The 16660-nt window shown below is 44.5% G+C and overlaps 1 protein-coding gene and 1 long non-coding RNA gene across 2 annotated transcripts in view; one reads left to right on the forward strand and one right to left on the reverse strand.

The window, feature by feature from the left end:
- Positions 1-3164: 3164 nt before the first annotated feature.
- On the forward strand, positions 3165-15690 carry LOC146176415 (uncharacterized). Its single transcript, XR_014701529.1, has 3 exons — positions 3165-3299; positions 13593-13704; positions 15486-15690. It is a non-coding gene; the product is annotated as an uncharacterized LOC146176415 (long non-coding RNA).
- Positions 11272-16660, reverse strand: part of LOC146176416 (uncharacterized) — a 37739-nt gene continuing 32350 nt past the window's right edge. The window contains exons 20-21 of the mRNA XM_084582747.1: positions 15414-15516; positions 11272-13663 (exon numbers count right to left, since the gene is read on the reverse strand). Of these exons, the coding sequence (XP_084438873.1) occupies positions 13598-13663; positions 15414-15516 (169 nt within the window). The 3' untranslated portion in view covers positions 11272-13597. The remainder of the gene's footprint in view (positions 13664-15413; positions 15517-16660) is intronic.

Below are 16660 nucleotides of genomic sequence, written 5' to 3' on the forward strand. Positions count from 1 at the left end.
TTTTTCGCAGCCATATAGGTCTCCCAGGGTTCACACGGCGCTCCATTTAACCGAAGGTGTGGCAATATTCCTCGTGACCAAAGGATGTTTCAGGCATCTGGTGGTGGTGGTAGTGGTTGATTTATTTATTTATTTTATCTACATGGTGAATTTTCTTTGCTCATGAACAGCGCATTTGTGCAGTACCATGTAACCGAAACCGTACGGATGCAACCTAAATAAACATGTGCAGGCAATGCATATAGGTCCATCTTGCATGCTTGAATATGCATCCGTGAACTACTAGGGATAATCTGCACTAAAAAATTAAAGTGGACCAGAAATGCATCCTTCCTTGATTCCCCGCTGGCTCCTAACCTCCCTGGTTTACAACGGTGGGTTTAAATCTTGGCAACCTGCCGTTAGCCACATATACTTGCCACAGAGCCCGTTATGGCCCTCAGATAGAGTTTCTAAGCGATAGTTTAAGGGTCCCGTCCACACAGGACCCAACCCACCTGTCCTAGTTCCCGACAGCTGTGGTAAAATAAAGTTCTCTCTCTTTCTTTCTCTCTCCGTCGGTGTTGTCGTTATTGTAACGTGGAGATACACACCTGATTTCTTATCAAAATTGTCCCGCAACCATTTTTGTGCGCTGTTGAGGTTGATGTCATACCATTTTATTTCCCATTTAATATCCATCTGCTAGTCATGTGGGAGTACAGTTTGCGGTAGGAATTCGAACCGGCGATATATGTATCTGAAATTGTATGCCGTTATACTTGTATGCATGCGTGTCCATCCGAGAAACCGGAGCACATACATGCTGCGTCTTCCTTTTCCAAGAAAACACACGGACGTACGCCACTTCGTTTCGATGGAAGCGAAACGAAGTGGCGTACATCCGTGTGCTGTGCGATGTCAGCGCACGTTAAAGATCCCCAGGTGGTCGAAATTACTCCGCAGCCCTCCACTACGGCTTCTCTTTCTCTCTTTCCACTTTAACTCCCACCTTCATTTCCCTTACGGCGCGGTTCTGGTGTCCACAGGGAAAGTGTGACAGCTACTGCGCTCTTCCTTTCCTGTCAGCCAATTGTTATTATTAATTAAATAGAATATCACTAATTACTAACGGGGAATACGACCCCGCATGTCCAAATTGCAAAAACGGAGAACGCGCGCCACTCAGGCGCACATCCTCTGGGGATCCGAAAATAACCAGCCCCCAAGGGCCCTCCTGCCAGCTCCCTCTGCGGAAAGCTGGCACCAACTCTTAAATACGCGTCGTCGTTTCTTTGGCAAGCACAAGCACCGTTCTCGTTGACGAGTGGAATAAGGGTCGCTTCACTGTTTATCACAACACACAAGCCATCGTCGCGCAAGCTGTCGTCTGCTTTCATGCGGCGGCTGCAGCTGCACCAGTTCGGCACTGACCGCTGAGGAGGTGCACAGTTTTGCTGAACTTTTCATGAACTCGACCTGCACGACGTCTGCACTTTTTGAAACGAACGGCGTGGTGCAGAGGGCGCCATCTTGCATCGCTGAAACGAATGGTGAAGTGCAGCACCACGTGAACCAGTTCACGTAGTGCAGGTGAAACGAACGGACCTCAAGCCAGACAAGAGCACACAACTTCCATTTATTTCGTGGGTCCAGGATGTCGCTCCCACCTGAGGGCCACACAGGACCCACCTGCCTTAATTCACGACATCTGGGGCAAATAAAGTTGTTCTCTCTCTCTCTCTCTCTCTCTCTCTCTCTCTCTCTCTCTCTCTCTCTCTCTCTCTCTCTCTCTCTCTCTCTCTCTCTCTCTCTCTCTATGTCAAAATCCGCGGAATGAAGAGGCGACGTGGGCCCCGCCGGGGTGGTGCAGTGGTAAGACGCCCGACTACTGTGCCGGAGTACCCGGGTTCGAACCCGACCTCGGCGGCTGCGTTTCGATGGAGGCGAAACGAAGAGGCGTCGTGTGCTGTGCGATGTCAGCGCACGTTAAAGATCCCCAGGTGGTCGAAATTATTCCGTAGCCCTCCACTATGGCATCTCTTTCTTCCCGCTTTCACTCTCACCTTCCTCCCTTCCCTTACGGCGTGGTTAAGGTGTCCACAGAACTAGTTAGATACTGGGTATTTACTTTCCTGTGAACCAATTATTCTCTACGAACGGCGCAATGTGAGAACTGGCTTGCGGCAGGTCCGTTCCATCACATACTCTCCATAAGCGTCGCGCGCTCGCTACTACGTTGCGGCCGCATAGTCGGCAGCACTCAGAGCCGGTACGGACCACACCCTAGAATATCGAGCTGCTGCAATATGTGCGCGCCTTGGAAAAACGGCGGCAGAGAAAGCGGATGAGGAAGAATAAACGAGCAAGGGAGAGGATGGGGGAAAGGGGAGACAACTATGCGGTACGAGAAAAAGAGAGTAAGCACCACGAGTTGATAATGCCTGGCCGCTACTAAAAGAGGAGCCGCCGAATATGCGAGCTCATAATAGGAGGGCCCGTGAGCGCGCCAGGCATCCCGGACACGCGTCGATCGTCGGACGGGATTCACATTGCGTTGGCGCCGCCACGTCGGGAAACTCTGCCGCCGTGCACTCTCTGGCATTTTCCTAAATTTTTGTCTTGTCCATGTAACAGTATCGACCTTTCATTTTTCTTGAGCATATGGCTTCTTCCTTCTCCTATGTCAGTAAGAGAAAAAAAAAACATGGTGGGCGGCGAGAGGTGGGGGAGGGGTTCACGCCACACAGGAAAAGCGTTAACTAGAAAACAACGGCAGCTTGAACTCGGGGTAACAAGAAAAGAGTGCGGATAGATCCGGGATACGCATGGTATACAACGCTGCACAAAGGCATATTGCTATGCCCGTTTTGGTTACCGCGCCCTACTGAAAAAATTGTAAGGGGCAATAACCTCACCTTTTCTCACACAATCTCACTCAATTCACATAAGAAATCACGTACAAGTCGCATATAATTGCAGAAGTTCTCATAGTTTCTTGTACATTATCATAAATTGTGTACGACATTTTATGATAATGATGTGCACCGTATGGGACTCTATGCGATTAAATGAGATTTTATGAGGTTATTGCCTGTAGAACTTTTGGTTTTTCAGGCTAATTATCCTCTCTGATCAGCTTCTAAAAAGAAAACGGCATCCGTAATCTCAGAAGCCATTGCCGCGGTAGCTGCTCAACTTCTTTCTTCACCGCGGAACACCACGTGAGCATAAGGGCAAGGACGCATTTGCAGTTGTGGTATACGGTCAAGAATGCTCGATCGCCTCCGAACCAGTCAGAAATTATTCTTCGGAAACTGGTGAGGAGGCAGCTATACTGCTAGTTATATCTAATGCTAACACTGACTTGATTTTCAGCGAAATTTGGCGAATGGTGGAATATCTGTCACAGTGGCGCAAGCGCCGAATCAGGCCACGGGACGAAGGCCTATAGGGAGGTGGAAATTGTCTGGGTACCGGCACCGTTCCTTGGATTGCCAGAAGATCAAATCAGTCGATATAGTCGACCACAAACCCTGAATGCTCATTGGAGGGTCAAATTCTGAAGTTAAAGCTCAGCTACTTTGGTCATCTGATGAGAAGAGAGCAGTCGCTGGAGAAAGCTTTGATGTTAGGAAAGGTTGAGGGTCACCGGAGAAGGGATATATAGCAGCGAACGCGATGGTTAGATGGCATCCTCGAGGCGCTGCAGATGAAGTTATGTGATGTTAGGAAGGTAGTGAGAGACCGGAAAGCGTGGCGTGATATGGTCCATAAGGTCACGAAGAGTCGGACACGACTGAACTGAACTGAACCGGCACCATAGTACCGGCATACTCTGGTAATTAACTTTGAGAATTACGAGGTGGCTCACATGAATGCTCGAGATTTGGTCAGCCAAGGAGTTGAACCAGCCGTTCCGGAGAGGTCCACGAGAGAGGGGATGGTGTCCTTTCACATCGCAGACAATCATAAACTAAATTGCAAGATTTATCCACCCCTGAACAAGCAGTTGGTCAAGGAATGCGTCTGAGAAGATTGTAGACTATATCTTTCCTCAACCCGTGCGTGCTGCATAAAATATGCCCAGAGCTAGGTGATTCAGTCGCAGTACAGATGGTGTCAGGAGCTGGCCACCTATAGGGAGCGTACGTAGCGTCGCCGGCAACGGCGAGTATATACATGATCTTTCTCTCGATTAGTGAGAGGCTGCGTTGGCCAGCTCAGACCCGGGTCTGAGCTGAATCCTTACATATGGGATGGTGACATCAGAATCAGCCTGCCAGAACCGTTTGCATTCTCGTTACCTCTACGACACGCAGGCACGTTCATACGGCATGGTTGAAGCGGGACTTTATATGTGGCCTGGTAGCTTACGCTCTCGCGTCATCACCTTACAATGTGATTGGGGAATAATGTAGCCGGCAAAAGAAGCTACCGCTGTTGCTTTCGCAATACAACTATGTTAACCAGAGCTAAACCACAACTAATTTTTTTTCCATCCATCCATCCATACCTATCCCTACTGAGAAATCCTATATGCGATTTTTATAGGTCCTATATGAAATAATGTAGAAGTTCGCAGGTGTCGATGTGGAGCATAAAGGACCCATAATGAAGCATGCGGTTCCAGTGGGAGGACGCGCAGAATGCGCATACGTCCTCTGTTCTCCTTAGCAATCTCCTGTGACTCTTGTATATCGCATGTGGGATATATTTTAGGAGTTATCGGTTGTGCAAATAGGTCCTGTATTTCCCCATGACCGAAGATATATGCACGTGTGTCACTATTTCGGCGTTGGATGTGCTTCTAACCATCAGGATATGTTTGTGAAAGATTGCAACGGCAAATTTTCAAATAAACGTGCGATGCCCCAGTTAAATTGAATCAAGATTTAAAAAACAATCAAGCGTTTTTCAAATTTAGATGAAGTGAACATTATTCGAGTCCTTTCCCGTGAGCGCGTGTGCTTTAATTACAAGCAACAACCAACGTGCTTCATTCGATCTGTGTTGCAAGTTGATGTCTACAACTGATAAGGAGCAAGGAGAAAAAAAAAAGCATTTCTCCAGGAACAAGTATGCTCGAGCGTAACTGAAACACGTCACCGCCCACATAACTATTCATTGATAGCTGCTTAACAACAGCTATGCTTATTTGAGGATTTGCATATGTAAAATGCGTAGTGGGTAGCGAAATATTCGCCGCCGCTCCCTGGTACCATGTGAAGCTAAAACATGCACTACCCTACTGAAAAAATTGTATGAGGCAATAACCTCACATTTTCTCACACAATCTCACTCAATTCGCATAAGAAATCACATACAAATCGCATATAATTGCATTAGATCTCATAGTTTCTTGTATATTATCATAAATTATGCGAAATATATTATGATAATGATGTCTACCTTATGAGAGAGTATGTGATTTGGTGAGATTTTGAGGTTATTGCCCGGCAGATCTTTTAGTTTTTCAGTAAGGTATGACACGCAGTATTGCACCCGATATCTCTGAATGTAGAAAAAAAAATTAGCTGTGGTTTAGCTTGTGGTTAAATCTGGAGTTACGCGAGAGATACATATGCATGGCTATACGCTTAGATTCGGTTTGAAAGTAAAGACATGGTTTTTGCACATAGTAGTTTACTCTATGGTTTCAGCTTTATTTATGCCATAGGTGAATCACTTCACGTATGAGCACCCCTCGCCTCTCTTCGTTGACCATTCTCATTCGGGTGCAGAAGACTTGCAGTGGTATGACATCGTGTCTACGTCGAACTCCGGGGCACACCGCCGTCACAACGTTCGAGCTAACCTTCTGTCCTAGCCATTCGCTGTTGTCGTTATTGTTGTTCTCTGAACTGATGGCACATATACCCACGCAGGGGGATCGGTAAAGAATTGAGGTGCAGAGATTTTTTTTTTTTTTAGATGTATAATTACATTGCAAAAGAAAATGAAATGATTGCTAGGGAAGAGTGAAGGAAAGTAAAATATGAAAATCCAAAATAAAAAGGAGAATTCATAACGCATGCAGAAGGAGAACACTGAGATTTGTATCTACAGATCAAAAAATTCAAAGCATATTAGCAAGGCAGACGCTTAGATCCCATTAATAAGTTTTGAATGACGTTAAAGACAGACCTGTGGCTGACCGAAGCATGGTGGCACCGAACGATAATAAAGTCTGGCTGCTCAAACGATAAGGCCCAGCTGTTGCAACGGCTTCTCCAAATACAGTCTTCTCATCATGGTGAAACGGCGGCAAAACAGCAAGAAATTTTCTATTGTTTCTGATTCCCCACAGAACGTACAGACGGAAGTAAGCGCCAATCCAGACCACCTGTTCATTATAGAAATTTATAGGCGGGATATACGGCAGCGCAACCTGGTTAGTGAGACATCAGTCTGCAGTGATTGACATGGTTTCCTACTCCAGGAATACTTGAGATGCCTCTACCATTGGATTGGATTGGTACTGAGGCTTCCCTTTTTTACCAGGTGGACCAGACAGGTCCTAGCCAAGTCAATTCCCTATTGTGACGGAGTCTGTCCCGCCCTACCAACTACCGCGTTTTCTTCTTCTTCTTTTCTTCGTCTTCTTCCTCTTCTTCCTCCTCTTTTTCTTCCTCTTCTTCTCACGGACAGGCACGGCGAAATGGCGAAACTGGCCAATGTAGCACTCGCTACAAAACATGAACTCCAAGACGACGCCAAAAGAGCCAGCACATGGTAAATTAAAACATTCTGAAATGTGCGCGCTAAAAACCGATGCGTATTAATGATAGAGAGCATTGCATGGTTATCCCTGATAGCCAAAAAAAGAAGATTCGGCGTGTTTAGAGGACAATTAGCGAACGACGACCGCACTTTAGTAAATCATGCAGTACGTAACAAGAAAGTAAAGCTACAAAGTGACAAATATATACTCGCGGTACGAGGACAGAACGCAATTATAAAAAATATCTCCACTATATTTACTTTCTGCTCCGTAATGCGGCAAGCACGCCACCGTTTCTGTAGTAAAAGTCACATGCATCATTAAGCTATTTTTATTTATTCATTCATTTGTTTATTTATTTCATATTGCTGACAACTTTTTGGCTGCCAAAAGAAGAATGGTTAGAATGTTATAAATGCGTATTCTTCGCTTCTAGCCCGGGTCCAATCTAGAACGTGTGCTACGACTCTTGTCAAAAGCTTGAAACCCAATGGGCTGCTTCTGAGCCACAACGTATGACTCGTAATATCCAAATATATCAAAAGTAAGCAGAATTTCGCTTCTTCTTCCTAGAAAAGATAGGACTTTCATGATCACTCGCAGCAGCTATAGTGTTGCGGGACGCCTAAGAAGCAAGTCCCCTGGGCTCTGAATGTTCCGGCAGACAGAGGTGTCACAGAAAACGCAGTAAAGTTGAATCTCTGCCTCTCTGTTCAGTCAGAAACACGCGCTGTCTAACCTTGCGTATACGCATTACAAAGATTTCACTTGCGGACACCAGACCCGATCCTGGGCTCGTTTTAGTGAACACTTTGAAATATTCCTAAAAGTTGTGAGTTCGAAGTAGAAAATATTCGCAGAATGAACTCTCAGCCCGGCAGACACAATCAGCTCCAGAATCTGAATTAACTTTCTAATCATATCGCATGCATGGTTAGCCCTAGTGGGGACTTCAAAATGCCATAACTGTTTTCGAACAAAGGAGAACCATTTTTCTAAAGCCCTGAAGTGGAAGGAAATCCGACGCTTTATTTCCGCACCAAAACTGAGCGGAACAAGAACATCTGCTCTAATGATGACGTGTTGTAGTGGCTACGGCGCCAAATTCAAATTCAAACCTTCGAACTGCCTGCTCCTTTGTGACGTGTCATGCACCTCAACTTTGTCGCTTTCAAAAATAACGACCAAGCAGTTAGCAATGAATGACCAAGCTGCGAGGCACAAGAATGTACTCACATGACGCGGTGCAAAGCCGCTTGGTCGAGTATGTTCGTCAAATGTGTGGGCATCACTCTTGGCGAGCATGGGAAGCTTATAGGAAAGGATATGGGAAGGGGTTGGGGCACCTATCATTAATTCTTGCGGCGAAAGTACAGTGGGGGCAAGGTCTACGGCAGATGCCACACACAACGGGCTATCCACTCGTGCCCGGTGCTACCACGCCTGGTGCTGGCGCGGTTCCGATGCGAGCAGAGGTAACTTGCTCGGAGCTCCCGATCCCGGGAGGAATCCGGGACGGTCTTGAAGGCCCAGGGAAGAGTCCGAGAACGAAGCCCTGATGTAAGGAATTCCCAGGTGGAAAATACTCATTTCCCACATGAATTATGGAACGGGATCGTGCACAGCTGGAATGTTCCGGTTTCCAGCTGGAAAATTTACACTTCAAGCCAAGATCCAGCTGGAATACCACCACCACCACCACCAACACCACAAAACGGTGCTGTTTTGGAAACAGCAGCACGGCGGCAGCAGGCAGCTCGCTCGCTCGCCCGCCCGCAGTGTATATGTCAACGCGTGGGCTCAAAGCTTCATTCTATATCGCTATGGGTGACGATTTCAGCAGCTGACCAACTAGGCTTTCACTTTTTCTTACAAAGTTCTAAATATCCCCCACATTTTTTTCCTAGAGCTTACAAATGCCCCCTTATAGAAATGAAACCACGCGTAGGCGTAAAAAGCGGCCGTGGTTTGTGCGCGCATTATAGATAATATAAAAAGCGATATTGATGTCATAGGTAGCAAACTCGTTAATTCTGATGAAATACACATTGGTCGCGGATATGCTGCAGGCACAGGCTAACAACAATAGTTAGTGGCACATAGTTTAGTACTCCTACCAATCATATAGTCACGTGTGAATTCATGTGTGTTATTTGGTGACTAAGTTTGCACCAGTCTATTAAAAGAGTTTTATGAATTTCACATTTTTCTTGTCCCTGCTGAATCATTGTTCACTGCTGAATCAATATAAACGTGTTTCACTTGCAAAGACCAATCATCATTTCTAAGAAACAGGGGCAATAAGAAACGGGAAATATTTCTCATTCCGTACTGAACATATAGTTGATATCTGCACGTTTTTCTTCACGTTTGCATTTCATTTGTATCAGGAAATTTGGACATAAACATATCCCTACTTAATTGCAACCTACTATTATATATACCAACAACACTATTTTTTTCACTCTTGGCTGTACTGTTGAGATTTGTTTTTTTCACTCATGGCTGGTTTGTTTGTGGGGTTTAATGTCCCAAAGCAACTCAGGCTATGCAGACACCATAGTGGAGGACTCCCGAAATTTCGACCACCTAGGGTTCTTTAACGTGCACCGACATCGCACAGCACACGGGCGCCTTGCTTTTCGCCTCCACTGAAAAGCGGCCGCCGAGGCCAGGATTCGATCCCGCGTCCTTGGGAACAGTAGTCGAGCACCGTAACCACTGCGCCACCCCGGCGGGGTACACTCATGGCTGTACTGTTAAGATTTGTTGCCAGTCAGCACAATGATCCACTGTGCCTAAACCCACATCTCAAAAACAGGAAGACTGTCACATTCAACAAAGCGCAGAAAGAGGCACCATCGCTGAAGCTCAGAGTTTAAATGCAGAATGCATGCTCTACCGAAGATTACCTGCTTGAAAGGTCATGAAAAGGCCTTGACACAACAAAAATTGGGGGGACACTTGGGCTCGGCCTGCAAGGATTAACTTCAATCTGAGGCTCCTCACGCAATGTTCATATTAATGAGACTAAATGGACACGAAATAGGCATGCGAAACCGCAAAATATAACACTTTCCACAAAAAAAGAAAGGTTGTAAAGCAGGGCCCGGAATGAATGCTTACTTCCGCACTATAAAGGAAAAAAAAGAACGACAATTATTGCTCCATACTCTGTACCATCTACAGTTGAGTACCATTGTATACAGCAGCCTTTACTACACCAGTCTTGCGCTCTTCATCAATCGAGCTGCATGTAATTGCCGTAATTTCAAGGCAAAAACCATATACACAACTTGTCCTGGTACTGGAGTTTGATTTCAGCTTTTTGACGCAGACTATACAATTTACATCAATACATGAAACAGCAAATGCAGGTGCATGTATCGTACTGAACCAGACATGACAATAATTGAATTACAGTAATGAAATTACTGTTAATTTAATTACTTTTCCAGTAATTTGTAATGCAATGAATTACTTTTGGACAGTAATTCCACAGCAAAAGTAATTAATTCCTTTCAAAATTACTTTTACTAAAGTGCGCTACTGCTTCTTCAACAGACAGCAAAGTAGATTGCCGCAAAAGCAAGAACGACATGCGGCAAACTAAAGCCAGCATAACAGATCGGCAAAAGGAGAAGGAATTGATCAGAACAGTGCGACTAACACCTCGTGTGTAGCAGGGTAGCGGCTATCCCATGGCAACAATTCTCCAAGCAGCAGGATACAAGGCGCCAAGAGAATGCCGAAGGGACAGATGGTGCAAGAAGGCCGGAATAACTAGTTGGGAACGCGGCGCAGAGGCACTCCTTGTCGCGTCGGCTAGGGCTCAGTGGTGCTTGGTTACACTCATCACCACGGAGCGAGGGAGGATTGGGGTTGGGGGAGATAAGAGGAAGGGTCCATGGTGTGAGCCACCGTGGCTTGAGTATTACTGAGCAGCGAGCACAAAGTGCAGATGTCGATTCTTGGGATTGCGGAAGCAATAAATAACCTAGCTTCTTCGGGCCTTCAAATGGCGGAGACAGCTCCGGGCAAGCAAGACGCTGGGTTCGCCGGTCATTTGATGATCGTTCAACCATGCTTCTGCTTTTATTGTTGTATTTTTTATTTTTTTTTTTGCTGTCGTTTTGTTTTGGTAATGGAAAGTGCTGTAAGAAAGAAGAAAGGAATAGCTCTCTGGGATGGAACTTGGCGAGAAAACAAAAGAATGTGTGTGCTTCAAGTCTGGAGAACATGTTGCTGTTTTGTTTACTAGCTTTACTTAGTTTTTGCATGGACGGAAACTAGAAAGTAACTTAAAAGTAATTGAATTACTCAGTAGAAGTAATTGTAAAATAATTTCATCTTTCTAGAAGCAGTAATGAGTAATATAATTTAATTCCTTATCAAAAATAATTTTGCCATGTATGTACAGAACAGCTGTTCTGTGCAGTCATTACCACAACTATTACCACAATTCTGTTAATTACTACCACACATGCCAACTGAAGTCGGTGACGTTTAAATAGTACTTCCGAAACGCACCTTTCGTATTCACTTAACACACAAGAACACACAAAGTGCAGAATGTAAAGAATTTTATTTCTCTCTTTTTCTTAAAATAAATATATGTATAAATAATATAAATACGTCACTACAGAAGAGAACCATCTACTTTAAAGAGAGCGGAATGTGCGTATTAAAGTCCTCAAGTGCTGCCTCAAAAAACAAGTGTACAATCAATCACCCGAAGACCTCTACAGAAAACAGCTGATGTGCACGTCTTCCACAGTCGAACTGGGGCCATAAATAAGAAATATATATAATGGCCCAGCATACGTCATCTTTGGCAGAATCTACTGCACCTGTCAACAATAATCCATTGTGCCATATGTGTGTAAAAATGTAACAGTCTGTTCATGTCGCCGTTTGATCATGTGCAAGAACCCCCTCGTCAACATGCTATCGACAGACAAGATCAACATTTGCGTCCACATTGCGAGCAACACCTATTGATGCCACTCCAAGCCAAACAGTCAAGCAAAAATAAATTTCTGTTCTTGGTACAAGTAAAACATTCACAGGGGCATTAGACAGCTACCACATGAATGATATGCATCAGTAATCCCAAGAGAACAAAAAGCATCACACTCTCTCCATACTGATATTAAATGCATATTTTTGATTAAGGTGACGACAATGTATATTAATAGCATGAATGAACACTTGACAAAGGACGAGACAAAAATGAAGCTAGCCACTGAACCCTGATTGTTTGCTACGAAATGTTTTTGCAGCCATAGCAAGTGAGTATTATTATTATTGCAGGTACACTATAAAAAGCCTCGCCGAGATGAGCTTACAGCCCACAGACTAATGTGCTCATTGTGACTTCCACACGGTTCATCAGAAGGATTCACTACAACATCATTATAGTCAGATGCAATTAGTAACAGCCAAAGGAGCTCCACTCATCCTCATTACAACCAAGAGAAATTGAACATGTTCAACTCCCTTGTTAGGAATGTTCACTATTATCAACGCAAACACACTCGCGGTGGTGGAAAGAGTGATCAACTCTAAGAAGACATGCCTGTGGCCTTTACAGAGACCTGAGCCATTCTGAAGCCAAGCCAGTAACTAATACAAGTTGTCAGGATTTAGCGGATAATATAAGGTCCATGCGACTACCTATATTTACATCGATCAACATTGCACTTTGCATCGGTTATTATACATGTATACAACCCAGGACTATACATCAAAGGGGTTTCACTGACAATGCCACAAAGCACTCTTAAAGGATGCCCTGCACATGCTCGAAGTCATACAGGCAATAATACAACATAAGGAAGCAATACTTTACAAGAATCAGCGGAGTTAATCGTTTCATAACGTGCCCACTCTGCTGTCAAGAACAGCGCCTGAAAAGAGCAGCTCCGTCAACCAAGAGCTAGCCAGTGCACAATCAAGATTTGCTCAGATCATTTCTAATTACAGCATGTTACCCTCATAACTACAAAGGTCGTCTGAAATGTCACTTATGCAAGCCATTTAGGCTTATAAACAGCACTTGAAAACAAACGTGAAATATCTGCACACACAAAACATGCTACCATTAAGACTACCGACAATCGACTAAGGCATTTCATGGCTGCAGTGCGCGTCTAAATATGGCAATAAAACATCCAAAACAAGGTACTATCGCCATTTTCCTGTAATGAGCTGCCCACTCAAATAAATCACTTTGAAGTACACACTAAAATGCCTGGCCTTTAAACCATAAATGTGTGAATTTCTGGTTCTCAGATCCATTAGACTACTTCATAAGCTATTCAAGAGCAACTAGCTGAGAATTAAGGAACAGCGCATAGGACGGGATACGGAGACACAAGAAAGCACAAACACAAGGCGCTGTGCTTTCTTGTGTCTCTGTGTCCCATCCTATGCACTGTTCCTTAATTATGCAAAACCAACTAGCCCGCCAACTCGCTCTTAGCCGAGAAGCTATCTCAACAAACTGTATTATCAATTTAGTACACCGACCAGCCAAGTATATTACACCTTGCAAACTGCAAAAACGAGGAAAAGGATGCCCTCTACCAAAACCAGTAGTAGGCACTTCATCTAGGATCACTGGCAGAGGTAACAAAAGGGGGAAGCATACCTTCACTATTCTATCTAGAAAACTGCTTAGCAAACTAATCAACATGAGATTCAACATCAACACAGCCTCAGAGTGGCTCGCTTGTCATACAGACTCTCCACGGTACATCTAGCAAAACAAGAACTTTGCGCCGATATCATTAGTGTCGGGTTAAAAACATTTCTTATACTTTTCTGGTTTTTTTTTTTTTTCTTTCGTTTCATACAACGAGCTTATTCAAGTCCGATCTACTCCCAGGGATTCTAAGGCGTTCCCGGTGCGGGAAAGCTCTGTCCAAGCTGCTGCATCCTCTTTGTCATCTTTGCTTTCTGTGGAAAAAAAGAAGCAAGAAGAAAAAGCATGGCTAAGAGTAAGTAGCCGCTTATCTTCTGTAGACTATTTGACGTACACTACCACCCACTTCAGCTTTTACTTTGAAACGAGCCTACATATTTGTGCAACATCGGATTGTTGCTTCCTTTGATTAAAAGAGACTGCATTGTCCAAAGTCAATGCAAAACCAAACTAGGTTTCTAGAACATCAGCTATGAAAATTTAGTGGAAACCAGAGCACTAAGATAAGAGAGGAGCACACTGGCAAGTTAAGTGCGTTTTACAATTTAAACGCCCTAGCCGTCACGAAAGCAAAACCCAGCGGTTTCTTTATGAGAGTGTACTCACAAAGATCCTGTAATGCCTTTACCAGGCAACTAACGTGACCAATGCTTGATGGTTGACGCGTGGCTAACATCTAGATTCAAGTATACACGTTAACGGTTGCAGTGAACTTCACAAGGGGGAGCTCGCAAAATCATGCCACACTCAGTGTGGCTTAAACTAGCAAAAGTGCGAATGGGATTGTCCAGGGCAGCCTCATAGTCCAGGGCTATGCATAACTGGCAGGTGACGAATTTTGTCTATTTCTTCTGGTTAACGACAGCCATTTCCTGTATCTGTTCTTTAACTGTACAATCATGATTTGTTGTTCAATATGTACCCGTGACACCATGGTGGCTCAGTGTTTAAGGCGCTCGCATACTGGGCTGCAGTACTTGGGTTCGAAACAGACCGCGGCGACTGTGTTTCGATGGAGGTGAGGCGCAAAGGCTTCCATGTGCTGTGTGATGCCAGTGCACGTTAAAGATCCCCAGGTGGTCGAAATTACTCATGAGTCCAACACCACCACTTCTTTTTTGATTCCCCAGTTCCCACACAGCGTGGTACAAGTGTCCCCACAGAGGTGTGGAAGATACCACTCTTTTCCCATACATGAATTTACAAGTTACAAATTTATTTTAGTATGTGGTGCTTGACAACAAGAATTCAACCACTAGAGCATACACTAAGTACCAAACTATGCAAAGTGAAAAAAGGTAGCTGCAAGAACTGCAACCGTTTGGTTTGGTTTGTAGGGTTTAAAGAACTCAGGCTATGAGAGACGGAATAGTGGAGGGCTCTGAAAATTTCTTTTGCCTGGGGTTCCTGAATGTACACCGAAATTGCACAGCACACATGCACCTTGCTTTCCGCCTCTACAGAAAAGGGGCTGCTGCAGCCGGGATCCGATCCCACATCCTTGGGCACAGCAGTTGAACGCCATAACCACTAATCATAACTGCCTGGTTCCATGAGTTAAATTTAAATGTTGACAAGCGACTCTGCAGTCCCTTCGGCTGACTAGCAGTCTATTTTGACAGTACATTCAGATGTCAAGAAGAAAATATACCCAATGTTCAGCCAGAGAAAGGCAAAGGTCTTTTCTTTTTATTCCTTCTTCCCCTCAGCGCCATTCCATGTTTTTGTTTTTTTAACTCTGTGGGACTTACACACAGGTACGCAGGACCACAAGGAGGGTTTTTTTAATTTGCAAGCATTTACCACATGCGGAAACTGAACCATGATGAATAGACTGATTCCGACTTATTCAGAAGCTGCACAAAGAAGTGATGGCAACTGAGAAGCAACAGCAGGCTGCGTGGAGGAGTGCAGTTCCGTTTGCAGTGGGAAGTAATTTTTGCTCACAAAGAAATCCGCAGTGCAGCGATACAAAAACAGAGAGGGAGAGAGAAAGACACTCACCAGGCCAGAGGGCTTGCTGCTTCTGACCTTGACCACCTCAGACATCACTGTAGTCTTTTTTGCCTCCTGCAGGTCCTTCACCTTCTTCCTTGCTGCTTCAAAACTGCGAAATACAGGGCACAAAAATAAATGGAGCGGCGCCCGAGGCCACAACCCTACATAAGTGGCCGTGCTAGAGCATTTGCAGAAAGATGTCCATCCGTTTGAAATTTGCATAGAACTTGCAACCGAAGAATACTGATTACTCAACAAAAAGGAAGCACCAAGTAAAGAGTAAAGTAAAGTAAGTAAAATAATTAAGTTTGAGTAAAGAAAGGACTGTAAATGAATTAAAAAAAAGCATCATTATGTTTGGATTTCCAGCAGAAGCCCTTTTCGAACGGAGGTTTGAAATGCAATGACAGGAACTATATATGTAATTATGCCTGCTGCATATATCCCACACTGTACTATAGATAGGGCTTTGAATTGCTGCCTCTCTCTCTTTCAAGAATAATAAATAAATGAACGCCAATTGTGAACATGGTTCCAATATTGGAACAGAAATGTAGGCTCTTTTAAAGCAGTCATTTACAGTTATCCATTAGTGGATTTATCTGAAATACACGGATAAAAATTACTAGATAAAGAGCATATCAAATAAAACAAAGCATCAGTATGGTTGAGCAAATGGAAAATAGACATGCTTTCAGATGATAAGAGCAAAAATGAGATACAGTCGAACCCCGCAATAACGAAACCGCCGGGGAAGGAAAACTTTTTCGTTCTCGCGAGAATTTCGCTGTTATGAAAATGGACGAGTAAGCACACACATTACTTTCCAGAATAAAAATTTAATGAAAAAAGTCGCTTATTTTGCTCTGCTTCACACTGCTACGCAGGAGCTTCACGACTCGGGCTTCGCAGTTAGGTAAGCTATGCATAGCTTTGTCGTCGTCGTGGTGGTTGCCGAGGAAACATCGAAAGCATCAAACACATCACGCGAGCTTACTATGCTTTCCATGTGCTTTGTTTTTGCCATCCTCGTCGTCGCTCTCCTCATTTCAGCGACAGCGCTGTCACTGAATTCTTCGTGCACGATCAAGTCGGCGCCCGCACGTAAAAAGTCATCCAGTTGAGTAGCGTCTGGCACCATTGCATCGACACTGTGAAGCGCATCCCATGCTTCAATTAGTGGCTGCGGATCATCACTACTTGCAGGAACACTCGCTTCCGGTTCTGCCAAGGCGTACTGACCAGCCACGAAA

Source organism: Amblyomma maculatum, chromosome 10 (assembly GCF_055883805.1).
Source record: "Amblyomma maculatum isolate TAMU_Amacu chromosome 10, ASM5588380v1, whole genome shotgun sequence".
Taxonomy (NCBI): Eukaryota; Metazoa; Arthropoda; class Arachnida; order Ixodida; family Ixodidae; genus Amblyomma; species Amblyomma maculatum.